The sequence below is a fragment of the Lutjanus erythropterus genome, chromosome 3, assembly GCF_056507025.1.
Source record: "Lutjanus erythropterus isolate fLutEry1 chromosome 3, fLutEry1.hap2, whole genome shotgun sequence".
NCBI lineage: Eukaryota > Metazoa > Chordata > Actinopteri > Lutjaniformes > Lutjanidae > Lutjanus > Lutjanus erythropterus.
Genome location: NC_139319.1, coordinates 40,009,649 through 40,037,642, shown reverse-complemented (window position 1 = coordinate 40,037,642; position 27,994 = coordinate 40,009,649). Strand labels below are relative to the sequence as shown.

General features: G+C 38.1%; 1 protein-coding gene across 1 annotated transcript; it reads right to left on the bottom strand.

Moving 5' to 3' along the window:
- Positions 1-6,201: 6,201 nt before the first annotated feature.
- On the bottom strand, positions 6,202-23,302 carry cxcl12b (chemokine (C-X-C motif) ligand 12b (stromal cell-derived factor 1)). The gene is made up of 4 exons (XM_084716152.1): positions 23,126-23,302; positions 19,825-19,942; positions 10,147-10,230; positions 6,202-7,637 (listed from the first exon to the last, which is right to left on the bottom strand). Exons 1-4 carry the CDS (start codon positions 23,190-23,192, stop codon positions 7,598-7,600), a joined length of 309 nt encoding a protein of 102 aa, XP_084572278.1. The 5' UTR covers positions 23,193-23,302; the 3' UTR covers positions 6,202-7,597.
- Between the last annotated feature and the right edge of the window lie 4,692 nt (positions 23,303-27,994).

Genomic DNA, 27,994 nt, shown 5'->3' with positions numbered 1-27,994 from the left:
GGTGTTAAGTTATCAGACAGGGATGTTAACGGTCATTACATGTGCCTTTCCTCTTTGCGCCTTTACTGGCAAGAGATTTGCTGAATAGGTTTCAGTCCTGAGGTGGAAAATGTCAAGTGAGAGTCCTGCTGAATTATTTATCGAGCCGCAAAATGGTTACTCATGTGTAAGGATTTGGCTTGGTGATGCTTTTCTGTTGCAACCGGTTTGTTTTGGAGGACCTGCAGCAGGAAGTCTGGCCTCCTCTTTGGTTCGCATGGTCTGTGGTACAACTTACCCACACCTGTCAGTGGTGTGGTGCTGCCACTTTTTATTAAAGTCAGAGTGACTAAATAACTCATGACAGTTCTTGAAAGAGAGAAATTTTTCAACACTTCTTCTGGGCATTTTCCACTTCAAACCTGCATAAAGTGATATTTAAGATATTACTGTTAAACCAAATGACTTCCCGTAATGTTTAATAGGTTGGCTGCTGCTGCTGAACCCACGGAGAATCAACACTCTGTGGGTTTTTTACCTGTTTTTAGTTGTTTGATTTTCAAGACTCTACATAACAACCATGTTTCTTGGAAATTACATATTTATATACAACTACTATAATTTGTTCGCCTCCCACCACCATCCAGAACTGCTTATCCTGACAGGTTACTGGAGGCTGGAGCATTTCCCAGCTGACATTGGGTGAGAGGTGGGGTCCTACCCAAGCCACAAACTCCCCAGCCCCCAAGCTGGCTGGGGGATTTGAACTCAGAACCTTTTTGCTGTGCAGTGACAGTGTTAACCACTGCACCACCGGTGACTCTAAATTGTCCAGGTGTGAATGTGAGTGTGAGTGGTTGTCTGTCTCTATGTGTCAGCCCTGCAGTGAACTGGCGACTTGTCCAGGGTGAACCCCGCCTCTCGTCCAGTGGCAGCTGGGATAGACTCCAGCCCCCCGCAACCCTTCAACGATAAGTGGTTACAGAAAATGAATGAATGAATGATTACTATAATTTGTTGGCATGATTACCTCAGTGTTTTTTATAGTGAAGGAAATACAACATTTATACAACCTGGAAACTGTAGGCTGTCAAGGTGGAGGGTGAGTGTATGAAGGACAGGTGAGATTGGGACTGACATCCTGAGTCCAAAAGCACTTTGGCTGGTCAGGGAAAGACTACGGTCTCAGTCATGGTTAGAATTACGAGGGAGCTAAGAGGAGCCTACTTTAGGGGGAGCTCCAAAAAATGATATTCCTAAAATAAATAATAATAGTAAAATATGTTAAGGCTGTGTATTTATTCACTTCATACATTATAATTTCTAAACATTTATCTGTGAAAGCATTAAAAACCTCAAACAGTGCAGACGTCTTTTCACTTCTCTGTAGTTAAAAAGACCTTTAAGTTGAGAAAAACATTGCCTGTGTCCACCTGTTGATTTTGTTCGTTGTTCTTGTTTTTGAATAATAAATATAGGCTATTCTTTCATACATATTCTTGTTATTTAGCCACTACTGAATGTTATTGAGAGTATTAACTGTCTGCTGTAGTCACAATAGAATATTTCATGTCAACCTTGCAACTGATGAACCCTTGACTCGGTTAAATATCAACAAGCTAAATATGTCCTGCCTTATGCTTAAAGTCACTTTCAGCTTTCTCAGTATTTGACCAAAACCACTGTGAGAGGATGTTGTTGGAAAAACAAATTAAATATGTTGTCATTAGCCATTTTGCAGATACAGTCAGTATAAACAACAAGTCAAAAAGTCAGCAAGTCTAAATTATAGGGATACAGCCACATCGGAATATGTTATTCGGGAAAGCACAAATAATGCAATGAAAACAGTTATTTCTTCTATTCATTTTTCATTATTATTTGGAAAAAGTCAGCTCCATGACAACTGAAGGATGGTTCGATGTTTTTATATATTTATATATACTTGTATATCGTCAGTGTAGAGTTTCTATTTCCAGTCTAAAACAGAATCTTTGTTTCTTTAGGTTTCTGATTTTTCCATTAAGGGCCTTGGTCAGGGACACCTCAGTGGTGGCAATGAGGGATTTATCTTGCTGGTCCAGGGACCGAACCAGCGACCTTCTTTTTACAGGCTCACTTCCCAAAAATTTAGGTCACATCAATTGTATTACCAATGAATATTAGGTGAGAAAGTAAAATATTTGCCTGATTTAACATGACTTCCATGATAAACGCCCACTTCTGGTATTCTATCCAAATCCAGATACAGAAACAGATCACTTTACTGGGTTGAACAGATACAGATACAGATACAGCTAATGACGCCTCTGTTTACGTCTATAAATCAAAGACAAAATGCTGAGCTTTTTCCTATCTGATACCCCTTTTAGCAGGACGACATCGTTTGTCAGTGCCTTTCAAAAACTCGACAAATCAGTTTTATGATGTGACAACACTGTGGTTATGGTTTAGTAAAGTTTAGGTTAAAAAGCAACTTGGTTTAGTTAATAGACATTGTGGTTTTGGGTTAAAATTACTACTTAGTGTTAGGGTTTGGAGCCTCATGATTGCAATGATTAACATGTGGCTAAAGTTAAAGTCTTTGTAAAGCAACAATAAATGTGAGTTTGTCGCCAAACCACAGACACGTGTTATAAACCACCCACACAAATTTAAATGATTAAAAACTGTGTTTAAAACTTCTTTGGTCTCATTACAAGAACTTGTCAAATCAAGTCATTAAAATATTTTCCTTATTATTTTGAAAAAAAACGAATTTAGTCAGCATTATGTTTCTCACAAAGCGATAATATAAAAATGAAGACAGGCTAACCGTATAAACTCTTATAGCTTTTACCCACACTCTCATACACAACTGCAGATGCTTCACAGACAAGTGCTGAGAGCCAAAATAAACCAGCTACTGGTGAAGACGGTTATCATCTAACAGACTCAAGACCCAGATATTTTTCTCAGGAGTTGGAGGAACGAGTTTAAAGCTAAGAGGAATGTGAATATTCAGCAGAAACTCGACTCCAGTGGGATGCTCATGTTGCTCCACGTCTGCTGGATGTGTTAGGAGGTATTTGTTTGCTATAACTGGTCTGCCATCACAACTTAAGCCAACAATCTATCCAGGATGGTTTTTTCTGTGAATTTCTGTGGCTTTAAATCAATGAAATATACAAATAAACATAATTTTTGACAGATAAAACACAGACACGTGTAACTGATTTTTGTTTCATATTACTTTATTGAAAAAGGCCTCGAGTATCATGGCTAAAATACTGCCTCTTGGTTTACAAACAGTGACAATACAGAGAGTAATACTCTAATACATCTCACGTATATGAAGAATATGTGTCAGAAGCTGCCTCAAAAGAAATAAAGTTATTTCACATTGTCTCGGGGTCCAAAGTAGAACACATGCACCCACTTTGATTCATTTATTGACACACTAATGGCGATAAATGTGGACCTGAATCCGTAAAGCTCCACGTGCACGATGATAAAGAGGTCTATAAGTATGAAAAGTTAAATGTTTCCACAGGGACCACAGGACTAAAGTCTGATTAATAAAACTAATACAGTAACATGAATCAGTAATGAGACAAAGACACAGTGTGGTTAATAAAGTTTTACCACAGGTAATGTAATATCTTATTTCCTGTTAGTGAGATAATTATCACATCATATATTAGAAAGTTTACATACATAATCTTCTTTCTAGATGTCACTCTAAAGTTAAAGGAAAAAATACAAATCAAGAATACACTTTTCTACACCTGGTCTGTAATGATGTTAATCCATTTTTCTGTTGCAGAATTCTGGAGATATCAGCTGTAGAGGTTAAACATTTGAAAAAATTCAAAGCCTGTGTCTCTTTCCAAAATTCATGATGCAGTAACTCAAGATAACCCACGGACCTTGTTGTGAGACGTTTCCTGTAGGAACTACTTTCTTTCTGCTGTAGGATCTACTGGAGCTATTTTTTTCCACTAGAAAAAAAAAAAAGAAATGGCTCACAGCAAGATCTGTGGATTATTTTCAGTAACCGGGTCATGACTTTTGAAAAGAGACACAGGCTTTGAATTTTTAAATTCAAAAAGTTGACTGCCATTTAGTCCCATCATACTGGAGAGAAGGCAGTATCTCCAGTACTCTGCAACCAAAACTAGAAATCTAGATAAATAAATTGCACTACAGGCCAAGGGGAAAATGCATGTTTTTGATTTTGGGGTGAACTGTCCCTTTAAGATAAGCTAAGTTAAAGGGATGCTGATTTTGTAATGAATTAGAATAAAATTAAATGTTTATCGCTGCATATCAGTCCATTTGGAAATTGGAGTCTTTAGCTTGTTTAGCAATGCTTTTAAGCAAATGGGTCTAATCAAATAAAATGAATGTCCATTAACTTCTATTACATTCATGGGAAATGAGGATTGTTGCAACATTGGCTGCAGATTGATATGATTATCACCTGTAATCAGGCACTCAGCAAATACACCATGTAAAACGAAACACAACAAAAAGACCGTAACAATGACCACAAGCACCAGGACTTCCATTACAGTTTTAGGGGGAAGAAAAAAAAAAACACAAGCTCTAATTCGGCGGCATGGCAGCGGTTGAGTGAAATTGAAAAGAAAGCCCGTGGGGTGCTGGGAGTGTCCAGATTGAAAGCACATGTTAGTCGCTTGGATCCCGGCTCAAAGGTTTTGTTCTGTTTTGGCTCAGTGGCTCTATTGACACATCATCCATCAGCCTCGGTAAAAATCGAATCAAGTGTTCGACGGGGGTGACTGGTGGGCCGAGCCGAATACTTTCCTGACTCATGTAACACAATGACAGCAGCTTTTGTTTTCAGTCGCCGTGTGCTGCATTTTTATTCAGCTCACATTTGTTACATCTCAGATTGGTTGATAAGGAAACAGAATGGAGAGAACAACAAACCAGGAGGACGATATTTTTTTAAAACCACATTGTAAAATAACGACAAACAAGTGTGTTTTATCCCTTTGGTAAAGGAACGTACAGACATGCTGAGATGCAAGAGAGAAAAAAAATCTAGTGATTCATGTTGTAAGTCTGATTTAAATTGTTTTTTCACTTAAAAAAATATGAAAAAAGAGTTTCTTCCAGGATAATCTTTTATTCTTTTTTGTTGTTGTTGTTGATCTACAAAAGAGGTGGGGAAAAAAAGTTTTTCCAGGATATTTTTGTAAGTTAGTGTAACTAACTTTTTTCACCTGTGAAAACAGATGAAAAACTTTTGTTTGTTTATTTTTTTGGATAGTTTTTCAACTTAAAAATCATCCTGGAAAAACTTTTTTTTTTCTCTGGGGAAACTTTTTTTTCACCCACAGATGAAAGAATTTTAAGGATTCTAAACACAGGAGCGAAAACAATTTAGATCAGAATTAAAATGGATCACCAAAATGTTTTGCCTCTCAGGGCTTCTGCAGGAATGTGTTGCATACTGTTTATAACATATTTGCAAACAAACCATCACATATATGTGAAATATTGCATGAAACCTTAAAAATTAAGAGTAATACTGTTTTTTGCATATCATGGCTGAGCCTTCATTTAGTAGCGACTGCCTACTGTACATCGCATTAAAAAAAACATTTAGTAAGATTATACACAATAAAAAAATAAAACAATTACATTTAAAAAGACACATCTGATAATAAAGTGGCTCAAACATATATATATATATATATATATAAAAAAGATAATGAAAAACTTTCTTTTGGCCACCGTGAACATTCCCTTTGTGACGTTTATCATTCAGCTCTTTCATGTGACAATTTATTAGCTTTTCATTCCCTCCGAGGACAGGTGTTGGTATGAAACTACTGCAGTTGAATTACTTTGTTGATATGCGTGATATACATTTACCTGGTCCCTTTCATGTAAAAAAAAATTAAGAATTATAATGATCATGATTCTACATTTGTCTAACGATAAATGAAATTGAAAGTCGTGCTTTTTGAGGTTCACAAGTTTGTTCATGTTGCATGCTTTAATGTATAAATATTTGGTCTCTGTTTGTTGATATGTTCAATGTGCGACATTTAAGAGTTTCAGAGCACAATTAATGAAGAGAAAAATAGAGGCGCGAAGATTTGTTTCAAATTTTGAGAATACCGTTGAAATGTTGTAAATAAAGTTGAAATGTCGAGAATAAAGTCAAAATGTTTAAGTCAAAATACTGAAAAGTTGAAATGCTGAAAATAAAGTCAAAATGTTGATAATAAAGTTTATTTTTAGTTTTTTTTAAAGTTGAAATGTTCAGAATAAAGTTTACTCCCACCATGCTCCCCGCATTTGTTTTTTCCGTACGCCTAAACATCAACTGTATTCTCAACATTTCGGCTTTTTTCTCAATATGCAAAACTTACAAAAAAAATCTTCTTTCTTTCATTTCCTCCCTACAGCCTGGGCCTAACACTCCTCCAGATCCATCAGTAAAAAAAAAATCTGCATGGATAAGTGTTTCATTCCACTTCTCTAAAGTCTTATCAGCACAGTATGGCCTTAACACAACATCAGCTTTCCATTTCATGTTTTATAACAGACTCTAACAACAGCGCTTAAATATTTTGGGACTGGTAAAAAAAAAACCCCAAAAAAAACAAAAACATAATTGCGTTTCATTTAAGACATAAAGGTCATACATCCCATCTTAAATCTTGCATAAAATAAACAGTGAAATATAATTATGTTCATGGCTCTGACCCCTTTATATTGAAAATATAGCACCATAAGATCAGTGCTGGCTTCTTATCGCAGTGTGTGTGTGTGTGTATGAGCTTCCATCTGGTTTGTTCCAGACGGTGCAGGAAGCTTGACGACAGTTCGAGATACTGCTGTAGCACGGCCTGCCCTGATTGGTCGCCGCTTGTGACCCGGTTGGCCAGCCTCCTGGAGCAATGCCACGTTCACCTCATATCGGAAGATGTTTTCATATCAAGTGTGCGAGTAAGAAGTGTGTTGCTGTAAATATAACTGATATTTTGCACTTTTATCTTTGCGAATGAGACATTTCTCCACTTTGCCAAACCACATTTGAGCTATTTGGACAAAACCTGCCAACAGATTCCACCGAGGAGGCTTATGGGAATGTTTCAGCAGCTCATATTTAGAATAAATTTGACAGGTGAAGGTAGCATTACCCACAAAGCCTTTAGTGTTCGACAGAAAGCTCAAATTGCTCCTTTATAGCTGCGTGAAGTCTCTAAATACTATAAACAGACACACAGTCAGGGTTAGTTCACACACACACACACACACACAGACACACACACACACTCACTCACACACTCTGTTTTGTGTCAGTCACCCGGCACTCACACACATTCATCTGACATCAGCATGAATCTAAAGGTATAATAATTGCACTTGGTGCTATAGCATGGAGAGGCGGAGGCGACTGCGTGGGTGTCCAGAGGGATCGGCGGCGGTGCTGGGGACGGCACGGTTTGGCGGTGAAGTGCTGGTTCTGCAAGCGGTCCAGGGAGGTGGACAGGTACATACAGCGTGTTTACATACATCCATAGCAGTGACAGGGAGGTATACAGGTTCAACCCGGGGACGCCGGGCCCGACGACACACATGTCTTCCCTCGTGTTTAGTTTTTCTTGCTGCTGCGTCTTCGGTTTTTCTTCACCCTGGAGAGACATTCAGAAAGAGAAGTTATTTCTTAGACTCAAAAGAGCAAGAAAAAAGAAGAAATTCGCTATTTTCTTTGCTGGGCCTGATGGGAAAATCTGTATAAACAATAAGCACCAGTGGATTCACTGAATATGTTATAAAATCAAGTTTTATGATGATTAAGATGCAAGCATGGATGTCCTGCAGTTCTCATGAAGTCAAAATTGATGTCGAAGTGTTTTTATCACTATGTATCACATTATAAGTCGTCCATACACCACTATCTGACCCCAGAATGACAAAAAAAAGTTTAGTTGATATTCTCTGGTTTTTTCAGGGATATTTGTTTTTTCCTATAATAAAGAATTAAAAACTGTTGGTGACTCATCCTGCACTCACCACACTTTGCATCCAATCAGATGCTTTCCTGCTTGCGGTGCAACCGAGCATCGAGAGTTATTAATAGTCTTTTTTTTTGCACTAAGCAAATTTATTACAGAGCATTATTGAATACTCGATTCTGATTGGTCAGTTAAAGCATTCTAAGGGCTGTTATTTCTGTATAACAGATCATTACTATGAATTCACATCTGATCATAGACTCAAGAGGTGCAATAAAATAATTTTTAGATGAATAAAATCAATCAATTTTTAAATCAAGTCAAATATTAATTAAACAATTAGATTAGAATAGATTAGATTAGATTAGATTAGATTAGACTAGATTAGATTAGCCTTTGTTGTCTCCCTTTGGAGAAATCTGTCTTGGACATTTGACAGAACACAGCTGACGTAGTGTAGCAGCACACGTGTGTAATCAAACTACAGTTAACATGAAGTATCAGACATGAACATCCACATCAGGATATTGCACAACTCCCCCCAGTAATTGTAACATCCCCACCTTTTATCATCCTAATATTTCCACTCCCTTTCTCTTCAAGTAACTCCCCAACTTCATCCAGTATATAAATGCACCACTTCCTACACTAGAACCATTTCTGCAGGTGTACATCATCCACACAGCAATAACTGGGGGAAAAATCTGCAGCATATAAACATAAAGTCTAGGACGCTGGTAATGTACGTCTTTTCTAACAGAAGGTATGATTGTGCAGCTGGGCGGCTCTGTTGAAAAGTGCTGCTCCGAGCAGGGCGGTCACGGACATGTCAGGGGCCTCTCAGGTGTTGGCAAACAGTTTTGATAGGCGAACATCACAGCATACTGTATAAATGTAATTTATGGGTAACTGTAACTGAAGATGAAAAAGGGTGAGTCTGACAAAGAGCAGCCATACTAAAAATAAAAAAAAAGACCCTCCCTCTATAAGAAAGTCTCTACACACACACACATACTACATGCAATCACACTTTATTAGTTATATACATTCTTGGTCATTGCTCTTATAGCTAACAACACAGCTGTAACACAAGATTCTGGTGTGAACAGGAGTTTTTAAAGTTACTCTCACTCCATTCATTCATGACTCTTATAATGAGCGCCTATAAAGTGCAAACACACTTAACTGTACTCCCACGCTGAACCTTATACCTGCAGTTTTAGTCATTTTCACATTTTTGTTGTATATAAAACCTTATATACACTCCTGCTATTAACCTTTTATTGCCATTCAACCGTTCTTTAAGGGTTAGGAGCCGATCATGTTTCTTTAGAAACTTCATTTAATGAGTTGATTGATCTTTGTACAGTACATTTATTCAACTCATCATTCAAGTCAAAATATTTTAAAAGTAAATTTTAAATTTACTAAACCTGGATGAGTGAAACGTGAGATTATAACACATTATATGTACGCGGCGAACAATATCTCGTAAACCCTCACAAATAACTTTATTATTTGTTTTCACATTATGCTTTAAGTGTTTATGGTGTTTAAAAGAAGCAGACATGCAGCCTGGTGATAATCACCACCAGACATGTTGGGAACATTTTTTTATGAGGAATGCACACATTTTAACTGCATAGCTCATTAAAAACTGTATGAGCTGCTGCACTTTTTTTTTTACTATGAACAGTTTTCACCCGCAATGCTGCTCCCCGACCGCGACAACTCTGTCGCTCATGTGCAATTAGTGATGATAATTATGTGGGAAACGCTTCTTTGGATTAAAAAAAAATGTTATGTTTAAGTACGATGATTAGGTGCATTAACTACTGTGAGCGAGCTGCGAGGGTGAAACATCTGACTCTCCTGCAGTCTCAGACACTCGCTCATGAGAAGGCAGGAAGCAGACATACCAGAGGCAGATTTATCACTATTCTTACTGGATGCTAATTATTTCACAGATAATAACTCAGCTGCTTACATCAACCACATCAGTGATTTCAGAGAGTTATTGTCAGCAGCTAACTGAGACACGGCCATTTGTAACAGTGGTTTATTTCTTCTTTGTGAGATCTAAACTCAGCGGAGAAGAGAGCTGTATTTCATTTCTGTCTTCTGTCAGAGATGCCTGTGTGTCTGCAAGGAGAGAGAGAAGTGAGGAGGGTTTTTTTTTTCTTACTTGTTAATGGCGTTCTTCAAGTACTGCTGCAGCCACTTGGTCTCCGGGTTGATGCAAACTTCCCTGTTGCTCTTCAGCTTGGCACTGCAGGAGAGAAAAAGAAGAATTTGAGGGTTTAGACGTCACAGTCTGAAGTATTTCTGCTAAAATGCCCTAAATTTTGCTGTTAGGACTTTTGTGGGATTTTCTCAGTTTTACATGCACATTTATGTTTGCTTTTATTATTTCTATGCTTATGCTTTAAATTTCAACCCCAGTGAAGGTATTTCATCAGTGTGGATAAAGAAAAAAGCCCAGCTTATTTTAAAAAGTTTTGCAAGTGTTTAAGTGAGAGATCTGTTCCATGACTGCGGCTTATAGGAATCCCAGTTCAGTAACCGAGGTAGCTGATACCACTGACCCGACCTGCTCCGTGGCAGGTTAACTTTCAAGCTTAATTTAGCTGCGTGTCAAAGAAAGTCTGATGGGCAGAAACAGAACCCCAAAAGACAGACTTCTGTCCCTGCACAGCCACAAGTTCAGACCTTTTTCTACATGTACAAGCATGAATTTACGTGTTTACTTTAGTTCCAAAGAACATATTAATTAAAAAAAAGTTAAGAAAATAATTTCTTTAAAAGTATACTGCCTTCAAACAAGGCAACAGGCTAGTTGAAATGAAGTGAACCCTTTTATTTAGAAGCTTAAGTGTCTCAACGTTATTTATTTGTTCACTCATTTTCTTCAAGAGGTGAAGACAAAAAAAATTGAAAGTCCATGAGTTTAAATTTATACTTGACTTTGTACTGACTTTATGTGCCAACGAGCAGATGAAGCTTGTAAATCAAACGGACATGAGAGAGAAAATATTTCGTATAGTTGTAAATAAAAATAGTCATAGCTGATTATGTAGTCAGTATGAACAGATACTGACTCATGTCCTGCAGTGAGGATTTGCAGAATACAGACACTTATTAACAAATACAAATACAACAATAAGTAGGGTTGCATAACATCTTTTAAAAGTGTTTTTTGTAGCTTTTTGACTTTTTTTGCTGCACAGTACAGCTGATAGACAGAAAAAGAAGGAATGAGAGAGGACGACATGCAGGTTGGAACTGATACGTGCTGCTGCTGCGTCCACATTCATGGGGCAGACACTCGAAAAGTGAGCTAATGGGGCAGGATGAGGCCACCCAGGATCATTTTGTCTTCTCCTTTAGTTTGTCTCCATTTTTTTTGCCATTCTGTCTCCCCTTGCTTTAAATGGCAGCACTATTGACCTTTTTTCATGATGACCTCTTTATGTTCTTCACATAGTTCAATCTGCAGGATTTGTTTTGCCGCTGAGAAGAACACCGCTCTTGTGTTCCCTTCTTTTTGTGACGCAGTGTTCTGTTTTCGACCAACAACTGTTCTGGGCTGCTGACGTCTCTTGTGCACGTTCACAATGCAAGCTTGTTAAAGCCTGGCTTGAGCTAGTGTTGAATAGATCAGGCTAAATTGTGCAAATGGTATGGCTTAAACAAAGTTAATTCAAGTTTTTTTCACACAGTGGGTATTCCATCAGTCTCAATGGATTACCCCCCAGGATGACTGCTTCAGGGCCCAGCTAATGGAGATTCTAACAAATAAACAAATAAAACACACTGTTGATCACATGACGCGGGAGCAGCCGAGGCAGAGAGGAGACAAAGTAATTTAGTCTGATCCAAACTTGCATGTAATAAATCAGCTTCAAGGACTGCACTGTACTGCAGAATATTTTCACTGCGGCCGAACATCCGGTGATGGTGTACAGTACACAGATTGTATCTGGTTTATTAGCTGTGTGGTCAACCAAACTGTAACAAGACCTCTCAGTAACCTCAAGGAAACTTGACTGGCATTTTAATTAACATGGATCCTTCAAGAAGCTCATTCCAGTTCCTAAGTTGGTTTTCTTGGTTTCCATTTTAGCCATTTTCTTGAACGGGCAGGTTGATTCAGCTTTTCCTTTTCTGCAGATATTTGATGAGGGAGCTAAGCTGTTTTTGTGATAAATTGCCTCTTTAGGACCACACAGGTTGTTTTGCATGTTTAGTTAGGGGCTACCAATCAAAGGTTTTATATAAATAAAGTGTATTATTATTATTTTAAAATAACTCCAAAGCAAACAGACAACATATGTGATAAATGAGTTCTCCCCAGTACCCCTAGCTTTACAAAAAATGATTGATAGTACATCATGAAAAAAGTTAATATTAACTGATTTTGTAACTTCTATTACTAGGTTATTTGTTTTTGTCTTGGTTTGATTTGGAGGGGCTCCCATAAGGCTTTCGGAAATGTAAACAGGAAGTATGATGTTGCCATGGATTGGGATTTCCTAAAAACTTGTGACAATCTCTGACTACACTCATACAAAATTTAAAGTGTGTAAGGTATGCAGAAAATACTATTCATGTTTTCCTATAATTTGTGTACTTATACTCACACCTATGCGCTTGGAAATTGATAGTCTGCTGTTTGGGCTGCAAGATGCTAATTTTTGTACCTTTAACTTTGGGATTAAGGCAAAGATTAGGTTAATAACCAACTTTTTAGTTTGCAACTTTGCCTATCCAAAAAATGATGAGATGACCCAATGCAAGACAATGAGAAGGATGCATCTGGCACATGGGCGTAACCATCGTGACCATCGTAGCAAGCATGGATCCAATAATTTGGCGAGCTGTTGCTTCTAGTATCTATGGCAACAGCGCACAAATGTAGATGCAGTTGCTGATAGCTCTTTGAAATTTTGCTACTTTTCTCCTTTCATCTGTTACTTTTTTGGCTTTATTGCTGAAACATGTCTTATCTACACACTCATAACATGGAGTGGGATTTGGATTAAAGAGCAGTGGACCAGGGGACAATCAAGAAACGAAGTCGACACCTTTCAAACATGTTGTCAGATCAGCTGGATGCATCGCTGTGGACCACCCCAGTGACTATCTCTGTTATACACCCTCTTTCACCCCAGGAGGAGTGGAGGAGTGAGGATAAGAGCCATGCTACAGCTGGGACTTAAAAACTTATTTATATGATGGACAACATTGGATGCAAGCTGGCCAAACAGTGGGACTGTTGTGTCCACAGAGAGACCTGCACCACAGCATCCTGGATCAGGCAGTTGCATCTGAGGGGCCAGGAGAGGACTCTGTGTTTACATCCATGATGCTTCACACTAAAATAGTAACAGCTGATGAACAGTTTTTTCCAGATGTTGAACTTTTAGTGTGAGGATGTTGACCATATTATCATCATTATCTTGTTGCTGCTGTTTACGTTCAATCTGACGCAATCTGAGTTATTTCTTGGGTGTATACATGAATACATGTGTTTATTTTATTTTATGTTTTCACCCTATTCCATTCTGAATGTAATAAATTATCTGTATATATGTTGACTTTTGTGTGTAGTATGAAGGAACTGTAGTGTCATTGTACAACCCTGTGTTGTGTAGTGATAATAAATGTCCTTGAATCTTTGTGTCTCGTCTTTTCATTCAGATTTAGAAGTTATGGAGTATGAATTTTGACACTACTTGGGGGCACTAAGGGTTTTAAAGTGCCTTAATTACTTCTCACCTCACACACTATCTTTGCCTCACGTTATGTTTCTCCCTCCTCCCTTCAGCTCTCCCTCAGCTGCCTAATGCCTCCCAGTTTGAGAAGCTCTGTGCCAAAGCATGCTGTAAGTCCATTTCCCAACTTCAGCTCCTGTCAGTACCTTATGAATCAACTCTTAAAAACTTGGAATTAGCTTAAAGGTAATCCATCACAGCAGAGTGCCTTTCACCTTCCATCTTTTCAATGTAATGCTATGGTTATGTGGGAACCTCCTTTCACACTGTAGAAATTGAAAAGTTGAGAAAACGTAAAAAGGCAAGGTACGCTAACTAACTCAAGCTGTGTGAAAGTTTTACCAACTAATAATGTTTTGTTGAGATAATTTAGTTTTCTTCTTTAGATAAACTTGAATCTTTGAGATTTAGAAACCACCCCAATGTATTTCAGTAAATAGTTTAAACAAGTGAAACTGAATAGTGAATAATAATTTCTATAGCAACCATTTAATTTTAAAGCCCCCAAATGATGACAAATCAAGTTCACAACTTACTGTGAACAATTTCTTAAAAGTTTCTGAAACTCAAAGATTTAAGTTTATCTAAGGAAGAAAAGTAAATTATCTTAAAAAAGATTGTCTGAAAGTTTTCGGTCAAAACATGAGAAAGTGAGTTTGATCTAAAACTCAAAAGTCTCTAAGTTTTCTTCACTCTTTTTACAGTGTAGATGTTGGAGGACCTTGAACACACCAGCATCATTTTGTAAGACCAAAGCAGCAAAAAAAAAACAACAAAAAAACAACAACATAACTTTGACTTAAAATAGAGGTGACTAATGCGTCACTGTGATGGATTACCTTTCTCAAACAAGTTACCACTCCTCTTAAAGTTGATTCATTCCATGCTGTAATGAATGGGAAAGAATAGCTTCTTGCAATGTTGGAAAATTAACCAAAAACCCACTGTTGCCTGTAATTTTTATAATGGTGGGCAGAAATGTAAAATACAAGCAATTTGCAGTTATTAAGCCTAAACATACAAACCACTGGCATAGTCTGTTTAACGTAAAGGCGCCATATGTAACATTTATAATTCCTCAAGGCCCTATGAAAATTGTAATACACGTTTGGGAGGTGATGTTGTGTAAGTTGAAGACATAATGCTCTAAAGGTAAGTGTTTAACTTAAGCGTCTTTACGGCTAATAAATCACAAAAAATATTACAAATTTCTTTATTAAAGTCCACCACAACAAAAGCTCAACTTAATCTCCAAAAAATCACAGAACATCATACAACACGTTCCAGTTTAAACCAGAGGATTACCACTTCTAACAAGCTGTCAGCTTAATGTCGAGAGTAAAAAATCACAGTGGTGCTGCTTCATGTAACATCAACTAACCTCTTCATTTTTAACCAAAGAAGGAGCCCAAATTCCTTCGTTAGTTCTTATAAAACCATAAAATAAAAATATCTGTTCTATTTACGGTCCAGGCCCTCGACGCTGAAATGAGCACAATATGTCAGGATAATGTCTGATATGGTTTACGAAGGCTGAGCTCAGACACACCTCCGTTAAGCTCTAAAAACCTCAGCACATCCTACAACACATCTATGCTGAAAACCGGAGGATTACTGTACATAACAGGCTGTCAGTCTACGTGCTGCGGTGAATGATCACAGCTCTCTGTTTCCACTCAGGGACAGCTGGACGAGGGTCTCACAGCGTGCTGTACGGACTGTAAAGCTGTCTCTGCACGGCACATAAAACATCTCAACTGTGTTTGAAGTAGAGTTTGTATTGGGATTGCTTATCTTGGCTCCTTAATTATGTTAATTACACACATTACACATTGAAATGTGCATTTTTAGTGAATTTCCCTGGTGCAGGATCAATAACATTTATCTTATCTGTAGTCACTGATGCAAACATTTTATCCCGCCATAATTATTTTCTGTTTGACACTGAAAAACAAACAGCTCAACAGCTCAAGGTAAAACATGTTTAGGCTAAAGTATGTGGAAGACATTGCTTTTCTATTAGTATAGTAAAACCTATAGTAAAACATTTTTAAAAGGCTTTTAAAAAATTCTCTATCTAGCAATTTAGCTAGTCAACCAATATATCGGCCCAATATTGGCCCATCACAAATATATCGGTCTATATACTTATTTTTTGTGCAAAGCATAAGGTGGACTGTTTATTTTGTAGCTTTACAGGTAACATTTGATGTATATTTGATCCCTTTTCTTAAGTATTATATCATATTTTTTTCTTTATTGGTCTTTTTTTTATTTATAGTTATTTATAATTATTAAATATGTAGTGAAAGTTTATTGTTGGACAATAAAGTATATTGTTAAATTGTAATTGTATTTACAATTTACAGTATTGTATTCTTCCTCCATTACACACCTTTGTCATGAGTGTTTCATAACCACATTTGAGGGAACATTACAAAAAAATGTGTTTATGTAAATATTCTGCATATTATATTCTGTGTGGAGAATCAGCAAATATATCAGTATCAGATTTTATTTTTACTCCTTAACATTGGCATCTGCCCCAAAAAATCCAGTACTGGTCAGGTGCTTTTTGAGAGTTCTACAAAATTAAATCTTGTAAATTACTGGATTTTACTTCTATTTTTTTCATGACTGTATTATTGAATGTCTGTTTAATGCAATTTTTGGGGGATATTTGTGTTATATGTTGTTCATCTGTTACTGCTGACTGTTTTAGTTCGAACACTCTTGGAAATAATTACAAGCGTCAGTTTCATTTTTTGAATTTCTCTCTCACCATTCACCATTACAGTTACTGTGTCTTCATATGCATTTTCTCAAGACTGTAATTTTAGTCATACATAAATATTCATTACACTATGTAATCTATTCAGTTACTTAAAAAGATTACTGACTACAATTCTGAATTTATATCCAAACCTTACATCTTCAACAGACCAATTAAACTCCTGACATGTGCCACAGGTGGTGCAGTTTTTGATAAAAAAAATGTTTTCACTTTTACTTTATTTTTATTTGGTTACTTACTTTTGTTTTTTTTCAAACTCCAATAGCTTTATTTGTAATTAAGTAATATTTCAGTAATGTAATAGTATTTGTACTTGAGTACAGATTTTCATTACTCACCCTGACCCTGACTGAATTACTTTTCAAAAAAGCTTATTACAAGAGAATTAACAAAAAAGAAGAGAGTGAAAGAGAGAGAGAAAAAGTGTGTGTGTGTGTGTGTGTGTGTGTGTGTGTGTGTGTGTGTGTGTGTGTGTGTGTGTGTGTGTTGTTTTGAGTGAAGTCTAGCCTGTTGATTGAGAGCTGAGCTAAATATTTAGGAGAGGATTTGCTCCGTTATCAGCCCCTGCTGGCTGGGTGGGTTTCAGTCCTGTTGAGCCGAGCAGGGGGCAGCCGGCGGGGTCTCACCGCCCCCCACCCCCTCTGAACATGTGGACCTCGCACCTTGGTGGCAAAAGGTCATGTATGAGAGTTAACAACTCGAGAGGTGTCTCGCCTCACTGCTCCTCTTTCTCCTCCCTCCATCTCTCCATCACACGGCTCTCCAAATCAAACGCATTCCTAACTGCCTCTCCACTGCTTTCTGATTCAATTTGAACCCCTTTAATATGCCACCTCCCCTGTTCCTCACCCCATTTACATGCACAAGCAAATGAGCAAATGGTCCCTGAATTTAAAAGAGCAGGAGCTCAGGAGCATCAATCCGAGCATCAGCTCCAAATCCCTCAAACTAACATGCGAGTCAGGAGGCCAAACAGCTCAGTAACAGGATCTGTGTTTGCTTTTCCTCCAGGGATGTCCCCCTCTTCTTCTTCTTCTTCCCCTCCTCTTTTATTTTATTAGGGGTGGCCACCTCATCCGCTCAGGAGCTCTCTGCTGTTTTGATGTGTCTCCCCTCATCCTGTTTATCTGTCTGCTTGTCTGGGTGACCGACCGAGAGCCTAAACCCTAATTGACTCGGCTGAAATTTGAGGGCCGGAGTTCCACAAGCAGCAGGTAGTAATTACTTCACAGCAAGTTAATACCAACAGCATGCTGGGACTGGTGGGGGCAGAAGGGGTGGGATGATGGTGTGACACACAGGGGGGAGGGTGGGGGAAGAGAGGTGTAGTGTTACTGGCTTTCTTTCATGTGCCTCAATAGAGATATCGGAGCAGCTCGTCTGAATGACTTCTGACTCCTCTGGCAGTTTTCTGGACGGAGGTTAGAGGGAGTTTGCATCAGTGTGTCCTCTCTGACCTTTTGCCATTCACTCACCCCTTCGAACAGTCACCAGCACCCCCCTTCCCATTCCCTTTTTGGCAGAAGCCCCACAGCCATTTAGCCTTTTGGCTGTGAGGCTTCTGCCGTCCTGTTTTCTATTGCAAACAAATGAATGAGGCTCTTTAGTTAATGTGTTCCAGACCAGTGACATTATACTCACTGTTGCCGGGCAGTTTGAGGCGGGAAATAAAAAAAAAAAGTGGATAAGGGACACAGGGGGTCAACAGAAATACAAAGGTAATCACTTTGACCCTTAATTATTGCTTCCTTTGCAAAACATAAACGGCCCCCTCGAGCTCCGGCCGTCACCGCTTTCCTCTTTCTGAGAGGATCGTGTTGTTTTAAACTCGGGCCGCTCGTTACAGGAAGAATAGAAGGATATTAACACTATACTTCACACATCCACTCTCAGACTAGCCATCTGCACATTTTCATTTGATACAACAAATTACTGGTGGAAATTGAGGGAGCAAAAAAAAAAAAAAAAAAACTGAGGGAAAATAACAGCTAAAAGAGCAAAAATTAAGGGGTAACTATTTAATGGCAATCATTAATAAACGGTGAACCAATATTTAATTTTATTTTAATTAACTGATAATTAAGTGTTAAAAAACTCTCAAATTGTGTTTATATATGCTTTATAAACCATTTATTAAGTTAAGCTCTTAATTCTAACTCGCCAAATATGTCAACTAGCATAATTTTTGCACATGTCGGCAATAATGTAGACTAAAAAATTTCTTGGGTAGGTTCAGGAATGATTTATATACGTAACGTAAAGTAACGTAACATAATGTGACGTAACGTTACGTTACGTGAAAAGATAACGTAACGCAATGCAACATAACATAAGCATGTAAGGTATCCCCTGAACTGTGTATTTATCAGTTATTGATATAAATCTAGGACTGCAAACTTTTTCAGTGCCTTTAATCAGAAAAACAAATAAACATTAGCACAATAATTGACAATTTTCATCTATTTTAAAGTGAAAGAGGTCATGATACTAACTGCTCTTAAATCTTCTATGGAGCAAGATGTGAGCGTATAGTTCTTTTCATTATTATTTCTGAAGCGTTCACTAAACAAAATTTGGGATTTTTGGTGGATCTTATTTTTTCTGGAATAATTTGTAAACAGATTTCAGGGCTCAAGACTATAGTGTAATAATTTCAAATGTAGAAATGATAAATTTGCTAATTAATGAAGATTTAATATTTACATGGCTGAAAGATTTTGATAGCAAATGTGTGAGTAGGTCTTGTTATATTTAGCCCTTTTCCTTTATACTCTTTTTTATTTTCATGAAGACTCTCTGCATCCAAATGCTGTTAAATGAACTTTTTCTCTGCTCATCTCTTTGAAGATGTTCAAGGTGGGAGATCACACTGACTCACACAAGCACAGAGGGGATATTAGATATGAGGAGATCATCTAAATTCCAGTTGTGTTATTGTAGTCACTGAGAAATGTTTAGAGCCACGAGAACTCAATAAATGATTTCCACACATGATGCTTACACATGTTTCGTCAGCTGCTGCGTTCAGCTACAAAATCAAGAAGGAATCAATTCCAAGTGAAGAAATCAAGTGCAAGGACCCAAATCCGGCTGTCACTGACGAGCCAAATTTAAGTAAAAGCTTAAAATAATTTGTCACAGATTTGGACCAGTTCTATAAATTTCACCTAAATACACCAAAGGAGGAGTCTAAAAGAGCCACGTACACAGCAGAATCCTTTAAACTATCATCAAACATTCACATCCATGAATACACTTCTTTGTCTTCATAGTAAATTTCGCTCTGTTTACTTACATGACTTGGAAGGGGCAGTTGGGTGTGTGGAGGAACTTGAGCTCTTTGATGGAACGCTGAGGAACCGTGTTGAGGGTGGAACGACACCAGCACCGCTCCACCAGACTGATGGGCTTTGCTGCAAACACACAACAAGGGGAAAGACAAATTAGCATCAGTATTAGTAATAGAAAGAGTAATAAAACTGCAAGACAAGATAGTTAAGAGTTTAAATAAGTTAAAACAAGCACAATACATTCAGTTTTATGAAGTTAAGTTCAATAATTCACTTTGATTTATTTTGTTTTAACTAGGACCTGACTGATACAGGATTTCTGGGGTTGATGCTGATATTAAGGAATACATATACATATTCTTTACACAAAATATAGATACATAAACACATTTTTTATATAGATCCCTCAGACTGGCGTTAGGTCCCCATAAGGAAGACTGGTCCTCACAATGTGAGTGTAAAAACAGGTTTGTGTCCCTGTAACATGAATAATAAACTCAATTGTTATATAATATGTTAATATTTCTCTCAACAAGTAGACAAAGTGACTGTCTTATAGTAGACTGCCCAAACCTTCTTTTTACCAATTGGATTGTTCATTAAACAGAGAAGGGATCATTCTTTTTGGTATGAGGATTTAAAAATGTACATAAACTTAAAATAAAATAAAACAAAATAAAAAACCTCAAACACAGTAACTTTTTTCCAAACTTAAGTTGGGATTAACTGCATCACTTCTCTCAGTGGACAAATTAAAAGCATGTTTATTCTACTGTAACAAGCATGGGAACGTATGAGTTTACCTGCTATTGCTTTGAACAACATGTTCATTAAAAAGAGATTAGAGCTTTTATGACCAGTGTCTCACCCTCTCTCTCTCTCTCACACACACACACACACATGCAGAATTTCAGCTTTTCACTCCCAGAGCATTCAGCGCGGCCACTCTGATGGAGAAGGGTGCTCGACATTCAATTTCCAATATTTGCCTCTTTTATGAAGGAGCACTCAGCGGCTCAGACGGCCTCTGTGGAAATCACCTCAAGTACATTCTTAAAATGATTACAAATCACCCCTGTGCCTCCATGGAGGCTTGTGGGGGCCCAGAGGACCACAGATGCACGCTAATAACTGCAAGTACACGCAATTACAAACCAGCCATGGTTTTGAAAAATCCACAGTTTGCAGATTTTACAAGGAAATGTTGATGGTTGTAAAACTAAGTGAAAATGTGAAGAGAAACACCCTGCAATAAAACTTCAAAATCAGGAATTCGTCTAAATAACACTGATGCTGTGGATTGCTTCACTCAACATACGACATGCACATGGTTTTAAAGAAATAAATACTTCACTGAGGCTGCAGAAATCATATAAAGAGCAAAGGCTGATTTTTGCAGAGACTCTGCAAGTTGCAACAACTCACTCTTTGTAGCAGCCACTTCCTGCCCAGATAAACACAGAAATGAAGTAAATCAAGTGCATCTTGTGTCACTAACAGACCTTTGTTCTGGGGTTCAACATATTCCCATTGTAATGCAACACCAAATGTCCTGCCACAAATGGCTAAGTCCTCAGTAATATCAGCCTAATGATTCACACCCATTCAGGCTCTTTTCTCATGCAAACTAACAGAGATCATTATGCAGCACGCAGCAGCAGGGCCAGAAGCGAGCATCCACCACTATCACCGCCGCATTGTTTATCCCTAATTAGAAAGTAATTAAAAGAAAGCAAAGGGAAAGGACAAATACACACATTTAGAGCTAACTCTTTAATATGCAATCAGGGGTCTTGCTGGGGCCGAAACAACAAGCTTAGCACAACGCAGGCCAGGCGACTCAAGACCCCAGCGTGTCTCCTGTACCGAGGTTAACATGCATTGGATTAAAGAGGGGTCACTATTGGAACTGCACTCTTCCTCCTCAGCTACATGAAGCATTTTAGTCCAAAATACTGAATATTAGGCAGCGTAATTAATCAAAATATTACTGACATCACGACATGTCCAAGTGCAATATCCAGATGACATAAGCTGCAGGTTTTTTTTATAAAAGAAAATGTGTGACAAAACAGCTTTTATAATGAAGCAGTGCAGTGTGGCTGGGATGACCTGGTGTACAGAACTTCTCCAGATGTAAGAAAACATGCTTGTTTGGTTCAGACCCCAAAAAATGTCACATCATCATGATTTTTAGTTTTTTTTTTTCAGTGAAAATGAAAATTGTGATCTTAATAATGTGGTTTAAATATGTGTGTGTTTTTTAAACCGCATGCAGCCGTACTGAAAAGAATAATTACTGGGACACGTCAAACTTGGTTTATAACTCATTTAAAAACTAAAACAGTCACTAAAATATAGAAAAAAACTGCAGGAGTGTACTGATTACAGTCAGTCTATTGTAATTTAACTTCGCTATTAATAGTGATTACTTTCACTGTTGATTAATCAGATGATTATTTTCTCAGTGAATCATTTTGGCTAATAAAATGTCACAGAGTCCAAACTGACATTGTATTTTGGTGGCAGAAAACAAGCAATTTCACATAGATATTCAATTTGCCACATTTTTTCTTCAAAAAGGCTTAAACAGTCGATTGATTCTGAAAACAATCCATTAATCAACACTTGTGGAATAAATCATTTTGGACACACAGTGTACTCTCTGCCGAAAAACATGATTTAAAAGACAAAAACAGTCAATTTACCCCAAAGACCAGTGAATATTCCACACTTTTCCTTAACAAATACTTAAATATTCAATCAACTCTGAAAATAAGTGAGATCGACTAATCCATTTATCGACTATCATTTCAGCTTTTCAGCAATCATGCAGTCAGTATGGATAAATGATGGATGAATGAATCATTCTGGGTCAAAAGTGCAACAAGGAATCTGTCAAAAAGTTATCTTTCTTGTCTGCAGCAAAATGAATCTCCTCAACTATCAAAGATCAGGTGAAGAAAGCCTGACAAAGAATCAGCAACAATGTCAAGAAGTTCAGCTCTGATCATGAAAAAGAAGCTAAAACATTAAACCCAAAGGGATCTTCATTTAGATTAGACTTGGAAGACATGCACCTGATTTTATAACACAGACTAAATCCATAAATGCACAAAAAAAGAGAGAACAGAGAGAGCAAAGCAGAGATTAAAGTAAAAGATAACAGAAGCCTCCTCATCCACACTATCAGCAACAAGATCCCTTCTGCATCTTTAAGACTAAAAGATCTCATGTAGCTAAATTTCCTCAAGAGTCAGTCAGAAACAGCCTCTCAGAATCTGTAAAAATCACCCCTGGACTCACCGTTGGAGGTTGGTACGTGTGTGGCCACGGCCAGCAGAGTCATCAGTGCCAGCAGTTTGACATCCATGGTGGTGGTGGAACAGGCTGCAGGAGGGCTGCGCTGAGGCTCTCCGCTACAATCCAGGACACAACTGTGACAGCCAGCTCTGCTCTGAGCTGTGTTAAACCTTCAGATGGGAGAGAGAGAGGGGAGAGTGAGGAGGGAGGAGGGATTCCCACTTTCTTTCTCAGGAGGGAGGGAGGGAGGGAGGGAGGAGAATTGGGGGGGGGTCCCAGCATGAGAGGAGAGGAGGTGAGAGGAGGGGAAGGGAGGAGAAGGAGGGAGCAGCAGCGGCGGGTCTGTAGAGACTTCCTCAATTGTAAATGTGTTGGCTGGGAATCAAGGAGAACGTCTGAAGGGAATTCCTCCTCTTTTTCTCCTGTTCTTTCTCTCTTTCTCTGTTAGTGATGCTCTTTTGTTTCATTTCATCATCTTTGTCATCCCTTTGGTTCCCCCTTTTTCATTTACTCTCTTTATTTTAGTATCAAATTAGACAAAAAAATAGAATTGATGTTCTTTATTAGACAGCTTTAGACCTGTTATTATAGTCTTAGTAGATTTTATTAGAATCATCATTTGGGACACATTGCAACAGAAACTAAAGTGAAATCACATATCTAATAGCTACTGCTAGAATGATGCATACTTTGATCACATTAATCAGAAAATCACATTATCTGCCTACATTATACAGTAAGTTTGTGCAGTCACCCATGGACAAAATATTTATCTAAATTATGCCTTTACTTATACAGATATGTGATTTCATGTTAGTTTACAGTAAATAAGTCTAGTACTGATTGAACAGTGGGAAACAATACACTTTAGTTTACTGTACAGTTTTATTGTAATGTGCCCATAATTACCCTCTAATAAAGTACAATAAAGGTGTTAAAAGTGGGAAACAATGCACTTATGTTTACAGTACAGTTTTGTTGCAATGTGTCCCAAATGGTCTTGTTATAAAGTCTACTAAGGGTCTATCAGTGGGAAACAATACACTTCAGTTTACATTACAGTTCAATTGAAATGTGTCCCAAATGACCCTCTAATAAAGTCTAATTAAGGTCTAATAAAGAGTCTAAATACCATTAAGAGCAGATTTTTTTTCTAGTTTTTGTCTAATCTGATACAAAGTACATTGTTTCATCTTCTTAGTACTGTAAAATAAAGTGTGACCCTCTTTGCCTCTTCTTACCACCTGCCACACACACACATACACATGCACACACACAGATATACACACACTGTTTCCAACCAGTCACTCACAGACTGTTTTCAGAGCCAGAGCTCCCTGCTGTTGGACTAATATTGTTGTGTTATTGTTTAGCGGGACACAGGCCGCTCCCTCCCTCCCTCTCTCTCTCTCTCTCTCTTTACCTCTCCGACTGTGTCTCTCTTTCTCTTTCTCCCCACTTGATGACTCCCTGTCATCTGGCTCAGCTCCCATCCACGACGCCTGCTTCATGTCTTCATCGGGCTCCTCTGGATCTCACGTCAGTCTCGCTGTGATGAAACTATTAGAGGGCTGTTCAGACGTTACAGTGAGGAGGGGGGAAGCTGTGATGAACAAAAGTGAGAATAATTGTGAATTCATTCCATTATAAAATTATTGTGATTAACTTCTATGACTCTCCAGGTCTCATCAGTTTGTCAAAGATGATTAAGAATGAGCTAATTCTTGAAAAGGAAGTTTCGGTGATGGGCTGCTGCTGTTTGCCAAACAATGAATAAAAATCAGGACCAAATGTATTTGATTTCTGGTTCTGGTTGGTTGGTTTTATATTGATCAAAAGGTATATAAAGGTATTAAAAGGTATGAAATAGTATACTACGTGATTAATTATTTACAGACCTTTTAAAGAAAAGTGCTGAAAATGTAAAGGTTTTGTCCTTCATGGATAATTTTGTCCTGTTTATCTTAGTTCTCTGTGTCAACAAATTGAATATCTTTGGATTTTGTTGATCATAAAAGAAAAAAACAACAACAACATCGACAACTTGAAGATGTCGACATTAAAATTCTGAATTGTGACATTTTATGAGTCAAAACTTCACTCCATAAGAAAATAGCTAAACATACTCCCCAAATTGCTGAATTGTTCATTTAACATTCAGTTATGTTTAAGAGAAAGGTTTCCCCTGAGTCAAAAATACATATTTTTCCTCTGGCCTGTAGTACAATACATCCATCTAATTTTTTTTGGTGCAAGCTGAAGAATTTTGGAGATATCAGCCATAGAGGTGTCTGCCTTCTCTCCAATATAACAGAACTAGATGGTACTCAGCATGTGGCGCTAAAAGCACCAAAAATACATTTAAAAAATTCAAAACCAGCTCTTTTCAAAAATCCTGACCTGGTTACTCAAAACAATCCACAGATCTCTGTGTAACATATACACTGATGATTTTTCGATGAACGAATACCTGATATTAGATTATTTCTCCTGGAGACATAACAAACATGCAGAAAAAAGTGTGTGTGTGTGTGTGTGTGTGTGTGTGTGTGTGTGTGTGTGTGTGTGTGTGTGTGTGTGTGTGTGTTCACAGCTGTAAATAAAAGCGTTCAGGGACAGATGTAATTTCTAACATGTTTCTGAAGGACTCATTATACAACTGATGTTGTGATGGAGAACTTCCAGCTACATCTGGAAAAAAAACGGACTCAAACAGTGAGCAACAGTGTAACAGGACACAGATGTGTGTGTAGATGTTGCTGTACACTTGGCTTAGTATATGCATGTGTGTACATGTCTCTACGTGTGTGTGTGTCTACAAACATGCATACAATTATGCATGTTTCTGTTTCTGTCCGTTCTGCTGCATTGAATCCAGCAGCTGGTAAACTGAAACTGGTCTTCATGCCAGAACTTGACGCCTTCCCTCTCAGAGCTGTTGGAGGTGATTCAGACCCCCCCACCCCAACTCCACCCCAACTCCTCCCCACCCTCATCTGCAGACCCCTACCACCACCACCACCAGTAATAAAACCATACACTGCTAAAGACTGCCTGTCAGTTCATACACTGAAACTCTTCCCCTGCAGTTTACAGGTCCAGACCATGGCAGCGTGCTGAGAGAGCGCTCGCAGGTCTGAGCCCTGCTGTAGGCTGTAAACCTGAGAGGGTGTTTACTGTTAGCCACACAGTCAGCCAATATAACCGCCATTAACGGTGTGGACATGAAACTGAGCCGTGAAGAGACAAACATCAAATCACATCAGAGGAATTTACTGTGACACAAACAATGTGTTTTTATTGCTTTATGACCCAAGTAACAGCACTAAATACAGCTAACAGTTAACTTCATCATTAGACAGACAGTAGTTCTTGCTGCTTTAATCATGCAAATCATAAAATGTATGTTTTTAACTTAACTGAAGTGGTATCTTGCCATATGTATTGCTTTTAGGAAACAGGGTTGTGGTGACTCTGGATAATTTGCAGACCACAGCTTTCATAGGAACTAGAAATAGTTGTGAAAGAGTGTGTGTTCTCGAGTCCAGGCTTTTCAAAGGACAGTAGCCAGATTTCTGTCTAAATTTTTGGCTACTGTCAATAAAAATTAGTTTGAAAGCTCCAAAGGCAGGTAGGAGCTTGTTAATTAGCAATTATGCTAACAAGGCCGCCTCGATCATCGGTGCCATCCTGTGTGCCAAAACTTCTGAAAAAGAAAAAAATGCCATGGCTATTTCAGACGCTCTGGTTGCCACTCTGCAGGTGCAGTGAGGGAAAAAGCATTGACTTCAGGAGAAGCACTCATGGCTCTGTGTCAGCTGTGTGAGAGCCTGAAATGTCCAACCGCATTTCAGACATGTCGGAAATATATCCAAACGTACGACAGGCATTTGTAAGCGGTTGTTCGGTCCTCGCTTCTGCCTGTACACTGCACGGAAAATGACGCGGTTTCATCGGCCCAATTGTAAAATAAGTTGTGTGGCTCAAAAATCTGGTAAGAATTGCACATAAAACTACTGTAGCGTCACTCCAAAATAAAAAAAATCACTCACACTCTTTGGATGAAAAGAATCTATTTATTTCATGTACAAACAGACATAATGTAAAAAAATGTGACAACAAGTGTTTTGATCTGTTATCCAGAGTAACCTGGTTTCCATGAAGGATGCACCCAAATCGGAATTTATTTGGGAAATCACAAATAACGTGATGGAATCAAATAATTTTTCTACCTGCAGTTGGTCGTTATTACATGTGGGGAAAAAAAAGTCAGCTTTATGATTGAGGTGTCTGCATCAGTTTCTTCAAATCATTCAAATCATTGTGTATGGCTACAAGATAAAAATTCTTTGCAACATAGGACTTTGATTTCACAAAGCAGCTGTTTCATTTACTGCAACTGAAAATAATTTTGTGGGATGAACAGATACAGATACAGATGAATGAAATTTCAGTGCACCTCTAGTCTTGTTATGAATTGTTAAAGTGTAGTTTTTTCACTGTTGTAAGCACCGCAAATCAAATTCCATTCGTCTCCATTACGTTCGGGTGGAGACAGAAATCTCAAAACCTGCTCAAATAAAACCCAAACTATGTGCAGACCCACAGTCACCTGGAGGTAAGTCAAAAAAGTGTTTGGATGAACTGACCCTTCAATGTAATCATTTATTCGATTATGGGCTTTAAGAAGGAACACAGTGAAGGTTTGGAAGCAGGGCTGTGAAACAGATGTGGGTTTATAAGGTTTGATTTGATTGAACACAGGGCCTGACGGTGAAGCTCAGCGTCTCTTTGTGCTCCACACCTTCATCACACACTAATGTTTGGATTTCCTCCATGTATGCAGCGTTTCTGTGATGCGATGTTTGGCAG

What these genes read in the sequence shown, in the direction of transcription:
- cxcl12b (XM_084716152.1), bottom strand. Translation starts at nt 23,192, where the DNA reads ATGGATGTCAAACTGCTGGCACTGATGACTCTGCTGGCCGTGGCCACA. An exon ending in ACACGTACCAACCTCCAACG is followed by an intron (nt 19,943 to 23,125) that starts GTGAGTCCAGGG and finishes GTGTGTTTGCAG; the next exon opens with CAAAGCCCATCAGTCTGGTG. An exon ending in AACTGCCCCTTCCAAGTCAT is followed by an intron (nt 10,231 to 19,824) that starts GTAAGTAAACAG and finishes TCTCTCCTGCAG; the next exon opens with TGCCAAGCTGAAGAGCAACA.